At 43.2% G+C, this 8,576-nt stretch overlaps 1 protein-coding gene across 7 annotated transcripts in view; it reads right to left on the bottom strand.

Moving 5' to 3' along the window:
• Nucleotides 1–777: 777 nt before the first annotated feature.
• The window catches only part of RNMT (RNA guanine-7 methyltransferase), a 33,784-nt gene continuing 25,985 nt past the window's right edge, over nt 778–8,576 (bottom strand). For 4 of the 7 annotated variants that reach the window (XM_060405479.1, XM_004020516.6, XM_060405477.1 and 1 more), the window contains one exon: nt 1,337–7,779. In XM_060405479.1, the coding sequence (XP_060261462.1) occupies nt 7,742–7,779 (38 nt within the window). In that variant the 3' untranslated portion in view covers nt 1,337–7,741. Of the gene's footprint in view, nt 1,262–1,336; nt 7,780–8,576 lie in introns of those variants that run through there. The other 3 variants (XM_060405476.1, XM_060405478.1, XM_060405480.1) reach the window with 1 other exon arrangement.

Genomic DNA, 8,576 nt, shown 5'->3' with positions numbered 1-8,576 from the left:
TGGACGCTGCTGGAGTCTGGGCTGGAGGTTGAGGAGACTAGGGGTTAGGGTTAGGGCTTTCCTGGTAGCTCAGATAGTAAAGAATCTGCCTACAATGCAGATCTGGGTTTGGTCCCTGGGTCAGGAAGATTCCCTGGAGAAGAAAATGGCAACCCACTCCAGTATTCATGCCTGGAGAATCCCATGGACAGAGGAGCGGGTTGGGTACAGTTCATGGGGTCACAAAGAGTTGGTTACAACTAAAGTGACTTAGTACAAGCATGCTAGGGGAGGTGCCCTTGAGGCAACTCAGGGGCTAGCCAACTCCTCTGAGCACCAGGGTGAGCCTCCTAGAAATGTGGCACCCATGCTTAGTTGCAGCTCATGAGCTCAGGAGCTGTGGCTCATGGGCTAAGTTGCTCCATGGCCTGTGGAATCTGCCTGGCCTGTGTCCTCTGCATCGGCAGGCAGATTCTTATCCACAGTGCCACTAGGAAACTCCTATCCTGTTATTGAGACCATTAAAAAGATATAAACTGATCAGTGAAACAGAAGAGAGTCCAAAAACAAACTCACACATATATGATCACCTATTACATAACAAAGGTGGAAAACTGCTGTCATAAGGATGGTTTTTCTCAATCCATGATGCTAGGTCAGCCAGAAACCTGAGAGAAAATTTATACCCTAAATCCTAATTCACACTATTAGCAAAAATCAACTCAGGAAGATTTCTGATTTAAAAGTGAAAGGTAAAACAAAAAAGACTAGGTGAAAACACAGAACACCTTCATGATCTTGGAGTAGACAAAGATTTCTTAAACAAAAAATGCCAACTATAAAGAACATCAGTAAATTGTAATCAGTAAATTAAAACTCAGAGCTTTTCACTTGGAACATACAGGCTCTGTGGTGGGGTTAGTGGTGACCTCCAGGGCTTACTTGCCAAGGGGTGTCTCCCAGGACTGCTTCTGCCAGTGGCACTGTCCCCGTGTTGAGCCATTGCCGATCCACACCCCTACAATGAGACCCTCCAACACGAGCAGATCCACTCAGCTCCTGCTCCAGCTGCTCTATCAGGAGGTGGATGCGTGCGAATCACACTGATGGCCTCTCATGCACTTGGACTGCTGGTTAGTTTGGTCAGGGGGAGGCACCAGCAGAAGTCCACAGGTGAGATCAAGGAATGTCATGGGGACTGTGAAGCTGGCCTGATCCACTCCATGCAAACAGTGATGGTCTACCTTAATCTGTGCTGCATCTCTAGCCCCTTGCCTGTAACCTGGAGAGTGAAAGAATATACATCAAACAGACAAATGAACAATTATGAAATGGATGAATAAAATGAAATAATACATGAGCTCTGAAACTGGTGTTCAATATAAAGGCATATATCACAATTCAAAAACAGAAAAGAAGAGCTTTTTGCCAAGTATATTCTTACAATGCATTCAGCAAATGACTTGTATCCAGAATATACAAAAAAGACAGTCCACCCAATAGAAAAATGGGCAAAACTTGAACAGACATTTCACAAGAGGACACAGGTCAATAAGCATATGAAAAGTGCTCAGTCTCATTGAGTGTGTGGTGTGAGTGACAATCGCTCAGTTGTGTCCAACTCTTTGTGACTCCATGGACTGTAGCTTGCCAAGCTCCTCTGTCCATAAAGTTTTCCAGGCAAGAATATTGAAGTGGGTTGCCATTTCCTTCACCAGAGGATCTTCCCGACCCAGGAATCAAACATGGGTCTCCTGTATTGCAGGCAGATTCTTTACCATCTGAGCCACCAGGGAAGCTTATCAAAACAGACATTTTTAAGTATAAAGACAGGTCAACTTAAGAAAGTATCAGCACATACATGCTTGACTTTATCTTATGATCTATAGACAATACATTAGAATATGTAATGAATCCATACACAATCTCATTAAGAAGCATTAAAATGAAACCTAAAGCCAGTGACATACCACTATGTGCCTGCCAGAATAAAATGAAAAAGACTGACACTACTGGGTGTTGGTGAAAAAGTGGGACAACTGGAACTTAGAAAACCCACTGGGGCAAGTCCAATAAAGCTGAGCACAATGTCTGCACAGTGACCCCACAATTCCACTCCGAGGCAAAGAACAGTACCCATGCGCCAAAGTTCACAGACTAGAATACCTGAAGCAAGACTATTAACACATTAATGACCAGAGACTTATTAATATGTCTTCTGTTACCCAAACGTTATTGACCCAGAACTTATCGGTAAGTTTTTAAGACAGTGATACAATTAACATCACCATGCAAAGTTTCACAGCTCAAAATTGATCAGGGGTTCATCATACAACTTATGATTGTCATTATCATTCACATTTTGCTCCATCAGTTTTTTGTTTCAACCTTGTACTAAAAATGCAAGTTTATTACCAGGAAAATTTTCAAAAATGACATGTGGCTAAATTTTCAGTGAAGAATTTCTTGGTGAATTTGATGCAGATACTTTGCTTGATTATTCAAGAGACATATATACTGGTGTCTCAGAATATAACAGTTCTTCAGAATATAGTTCTGACTTACATGATGTAATTATTATACCAACAAAAAGACAAAAAACCTTAGTGATTGACTCTGATACGGAAAGTGGGGGGAAAAAAAAACCACACACCATACTGGAGAAGGCTTTACAGGTATGTCAGGCTATTGAATGCAATAACCCATAAAGTGTTAGTCAAATAACAGAATTAATTTTGGGGCAGCCACAGGCATTAGTTTCTGCAAACATCCCCCAGTCAATAATGAGTTAGTATTTCCAAACTGAGAATGAACCAAATATCCATTAGGTAAATAACATGTGGTTTATGCAGTCATGAAAATCAACCATGTACAAATATATGCAACAGAAATCTACATACTGTTGAGCAAATAAGCCAATACAAAGGAAAACATAGTTTGATTCTATTCATAAAATGTCCCCAAACAGACAAAACTATCCCATGCTCTTGGAGGTCCAGATAGTGGTTACCCATGGAAGGCAGCAACTAAAAGGGAGGAAGAGGGACTTCTGGGGTGCTGGGAACATTGTTTGATATGGGTGGGGCTGACTGTATGCATGTTTTCCATCTGTGGCTTGCCAGGCCAGCCTGGGAGAGTATTGCTGGGTGCCCCAAACCTGTTTAGTAGTGCAGTGAGAAGTAGGCACACATGCCTCAGGCTAAACGGGAACACACGCTAGTAAAGTAATGCTCAAAATTCTCCAAGCCAGGCTTCAGCAATACGTGAACCGTGAACTTCCAGATGTTCAAGCTGGTTTTAGAAAAGGCAGAGGAACCAGAGATCAAATTGCCAACATCCTCTGGATCATGGAAAAAGCAAGAGAGTCCCAGAAAAACATCTATTTCTGCTTTATTGACTATGTCAAACCTTTGACTGTGTGGATCACAACAAACTGTGGAAAATTCTGAAAGAGATGGGAATACCAGACCACCCGACCTGCCTCTTGAGAAACCTGTATGCAAGTCAGGAGGCAACAGTTAGAACTGGACATGGAACAACAGACTGGTTCCAAATAGGAAAAGGAGTATGTCAAGGCTGTATATTGTCATCCTGCTTATTTACCTTCTATGCAGAGTACATCATGAGAAACACTGGGCTGGAAGAAGCACAGGCTGGAATCAAGATTGCTGGGAGAAATATCAATAACCTCAGATATGCAGATGACACCACCCTTATGGCAGAAAGTGAAGAGGAGCTAAAAGCCTCTTGATGAAAGTGAAAAGAGGAGAGTGAAAAAGTTGGCTTAAAGCTCAACATTCAGAAAACGAAGATCATGGCATCTGGTCCCATCACTTCATGGCAAATAGATGGGGAAACAGTGGCAGACTTTATTTTGGGGGGCTCCAAAATCACTGCAGATGGTGATTGTAGCCATGAAATTTAAAGACGCTTACTCCTTGGAAGAAAAGTTATGACCAACGTAGACAGCATATTCAAAAGTAGAGACATTACTTTGCCAACAAAGGTCCGTCTAGTCAAGGCTATGGTTTTTCCAATGGTCATGTATGGATGTGAGAGTCGGACTGTGAAGAAAGCTGAGCGCCGAAGAATTGATGCTTTTGAACTGTGGTGTTGGAGAATACTCTTGAGACTCCCTTGGACTGCAAGGAGATCCAACCAGTTCATTCTGAAGATCAGCCCTGGGATTTCTTTGGAAGGAATGATGCTAAAGCTGAAACTCTGGTACTCTGGCCACCTCATGTGAAGAGTTGACTCATTGGAAAAGACTCTGATGTTGGGAGCGATTGGGGGCAGGAGGAGAAGGGGACGACAGAGGATGAGATGGCTGGATGGCATCACTGACTCGATGGACGTGAGTTTGAGTGAACTCCGGGAGTTGGTGATGGACAGGGAGGCTTGGGGTGCTGCGATTCATGGAGTCACAAAGAGTCGGACACAACTGAGCGACTGAACTAAACTGAAACGGGAACAGAGAAGGATGTAAGGTAAAGAGCTGGCTGTTACCCAACTCCAGTCCCGTGTATATCTGCTGAAATAAGTCTATCACTAAATAAATGAGTGTAGCAGCCACTGTATCAACTACCTTCAAAGAATCAGGAATAACGTTGTCAGAGGGCGGCAAACAAAGAAGCTTCCTATCAGATGTGCAGCATTTGATGTCAACCAGGGAGGTAGTGGTATTATACACCCATGCTTCCTGTTTGACCAAAGTGACAGTAGGTGTCACAGGCATTATGGTGTAACTGTGATTACAGGGCCACGTTCCCTGGGTCTGGCCTCAGGCAGAGGTAGACAACGGAAAGTCAGTCCATAAAGTCATGCTCAGTAGCTTGAATATTTACACTGGCAGTTCTTCCCTGCACAAAGATTTGCACAGGAAGCCAAATTCTCATTAGAAGGATACTTGAAGACTTACCAAACAACACAATGACAATGAGCTAAGAAAGGCTGAAATCAGTTCCCAGAAGAGCTAAAGGGACTGCAGAGCTGGACAGCCAACAACGCTCCTACGGTCTCTCCTGTGCTGATCCGTATCACACCCTGCCTCCAAGCCCGTCTCATTTGTACCTCTTTGCTCTGACGCTCTAGAAACACCATTAACATGAATGTAGACAGCAATCGTACTTCTCAGAATTCCAAGTTTGGGGAGGAGTGAGTAGGAAACCCTGCACTGATAATCTACCTTTCAAGAGTTATCACAGCCTCTAACCAATTCTTCTCTCTCTGGATGCAGATTTCTCTGGGGAGTCACACTGGAGTGGAGGCCTGGTGGCCTCAGGGCACAGTTACCACCTGGTAGGCTGCTGCAGCTGCAGGACACTCTCCTTTTGGTGCAGTGGGAAATGGCCAGTTTCTCCCCCTGAACACCAGCCATGTGGTGCCCTTGCTTTACTAGATTCCAGGCCCAGAGAATTCCATTTGATTGCTCTTAGCTACACACAACAAGCCAGGTTCCCAGCCCATTCCTCCCAACTCCTTTCCACAGAGGCTGTATCGGATCCTAATTTCTACTTCTTTCCACAGAGGCTGTATCTGAGCCTCATTTCTACTTCCATTCTCAGAGGATAAACCTAATGGCAGGTTTGAAAGTGCCCTTCAGTCACTCCCATGAGCGCCTGACATCACTGGCCTGATAATCAAAAGCCCCCTCTCCTAACAGTTTTCCCATGTCTTGGATGGAAAATCACCAAATATTTAGACTGCAGATGTGTGTGGGAAGTTCCACCAGCTTTTACCCTGGTGATGGGAGTTCTTCTTGAGTCACTGCCCACCGCTAGCTGCAGCAGGAGATGTCAGGGAGGAAGAGCAGGGAAGGCAACAATGTCATAAACGCGCAAAGTGCAATGGCCAGGACACCACACCTTCCGGGGAGGCTCCAAGCACCTCCGAGCACACACCAGCTTGCTCAGACTCCAGAGCCCACCCAGCTCTCTCTGCTCCTTTTAATCCTTCTTTTCCACTTGGCTTTGCCACCACAAATTATTCCACCCAAATTTTCCATGGAATGGAGAGAGCAGGAGGAGGCTAAAAATATGTCTTATTACTTGCTTGGAATACACTAAGATCACTACATGAAGACAGTGATAACAGAGAAGCTTTTCATTCTATACCAAACTATCACAGTACTTTCTGGCACTTTCCTCCAGAACTGATGTAATACTAAAGAGCTCACAAGCCCACCTCCCAGCACCGTCACCAAACCTCAGCTGGCCGATGGCAGCCACCAGTCAGAACTGCTATTATTTATTTCCTCCAACAACTTATGGTAGACCACCACATTTTTGTAAACTGGTTAACAGCTGGAGATGGACAGATTGTGGAAAGAACAGAAATCAGGTAACCTGTATTACCTAATAGCTGAAATGTCTGCTATTCTAACATGATGAACAATCAACACATGTAAACAAACTAAGAGACAACAGTTTTTTAACAAGTACTCTGGATAATCACAGAAAGAAATGTCTTTTAAAACCATGCATGAAAGAAATGATTTTTAAAAGCGTATGTACCAATTCTCTGCTTTGCTCTTTAAAGTTTTTGCTATATATCAAAACTGGTAAGTTTTCTAAGTGGTGATAAATCAAGGACAACAGTTCACTTTGGTGTCAGTTTCGCAAGAGTCATGCAAGAAGCCAGGGCTGACAACTCTTAAGGGTTCTGAAACGGCAAATGCAAACTCCAAGTGAGGATGAGACACCAGATCCTATTGCGTCAAGTATAATGCTATGATGGAGGAACACATACTGGTTCTTTCTGGGCCAAAGAGGGGAATGATCAACAGCACACAGCGCCGTGGCCCAGACCTCCATCAGGAGGATCCCTCAAGCCTCTCTGTCAGCTCCCTTCACAGCCACACACTGCTCACTGGCCCACCCCCACGCCTCCATCCCTGTGGAACCTTGCCCCTGGGCCCTCATCCCCCGTACCTGAGTTCCTTACGTAAATCTGAGGAAAATGTGCAAACAGGTTCACGTGGGAGATGTCCACTAAATCTTGAGAAAAATACCCACAGCATTTTGGTTCAGTAAAGAAATGAATTACATCCTTGATAACTAGAAACATTAACTGCTATCATCGGGAACTCCTATGACAAAGGCCCCCAAATGCAAAACAATTTTATGCTGGAATCTGAAATGTTCTGTCCAGTTCTAGAACTCAATCATGTCAGCAAATGAACTAGTTGCTATTTAAAATGAAACTTAATAACTGGCTAGAATCCTAAGTTAAAAGTTAATTAACTTTTACCACCATGTAAATTTTAGTTTTAAACTTATATTGAACACTGACATTCAGTTGTATAGAGAGCAATTATTTTAACCCTGAAAAACACTAACAAAACTTTGGAAATGAGCACACATCCCTGTGAATTAGTACACTCCCACCAATTCTACAACTGCTATACGTTTAATATGATAAATAAACACTGGATGAAGCAGAGCACTGGTGAAAGAACTCAGGCTTTAACACGTCATTTTATAATTTTTATGAGCTACGAGAGTGGGGGCAAATGGAATTCTTAGAACATTACTTAAAAATAGATTTTCAAAGACAAAGGTCCCATCTCATTCTTATATACACACACAAAGTTCATCTGTCACAGACAGCAAAAGTTCCATTTATACACTGACGTTTCCAGCAGCATCCTGCCCGCTGAGAATAGTTACATTTAACAAGGGCGTCAGATCTATGGAAGGTGGACCGCTCAAATCCGTATAAGACAGAACACAGTTGCTCTGGTGCCACTGCACGTATGACGTGCTCACTGCTGCTTCTCAAATGCAAAAACCAAGTAAATACCTAAAAAGAAACAAATAAAATTAGAGGTTGGTTTCTCATATCCTCAGGGCAACAGTCTTGGTCTTATTCATAATTTGGTGAAAATTCTCAAGCAGCTTTTGAAAGAAAAGTTCCATTATTTATTTCTAAGAGTTCTTCCATAATTGTGAGTCATACTTAGGTAGATATGGGATCGTATCTATTTACTTGAAAACAAATATCCACCTACTGTAATACTCTGACATCACAGCCATGGAGCAATCCAACTCAACAGCTCTAAAAACTCTACCAACAGGTTGAGGGAAAAAAAGTATACAGGCAAGGAAAATGAAAACTGGAAAACTCTATGATTTAATTATTTTTACCTGGAATAACTACACTACCGTGAGTGCAGGGTACTTTAGTTTGCTACTTGGGGGTGGGTGAACCCTAAAATCAACTGTAAAGGAATATAACGTGCATGTTGAACTTCATCCAATCATCCAGCTGTAGTGCTAAGGGCATGACAAGAAAAGTGGGCCAAGGCTACCTGAGGACTCACAACCCCAGCAGAGACACACCCAGCCTCAAGGGCATGCTCCCTGAAACCAGGCCTCCTGCTCCACGTGTGTTCACTCAGACATCCAACTGCACCTGCAGCTCCTCATCCCGAATCACTGAGGTTCAAACGTATCTTCTTCTAAGATACTGACAGATGTTTTAGTTATGAAAATGACAGAGATGACAAAGTCTCGATATCACAAGCATGTTCAGGATGTTCACTAGGACATTCAAGCAGCAAGTCAAGACAAGAAGCCATGTGACAAGGAAGCCTTGCC

This window comes from Ovis aries, chromosome 23 (genome assembly GCF_016772045.2).
Source record: "Ovis aries strain OAR_USU_Benz2616 breed Rambouillet chromosome 23, ARS-UI_Ramb_v3.0, whole genome shotgun sequence".
NCBI lineage: Eukaryota > Metazoa > Chordata > Mammalia > Artiodactyla > Bovidae > Ovis > Ovis aries.
The sequence above is the reverse complement of the archived record's forward strand: the minus strand, read 5'-3'. Positions and strand labels throughout refer to the sequence as shown.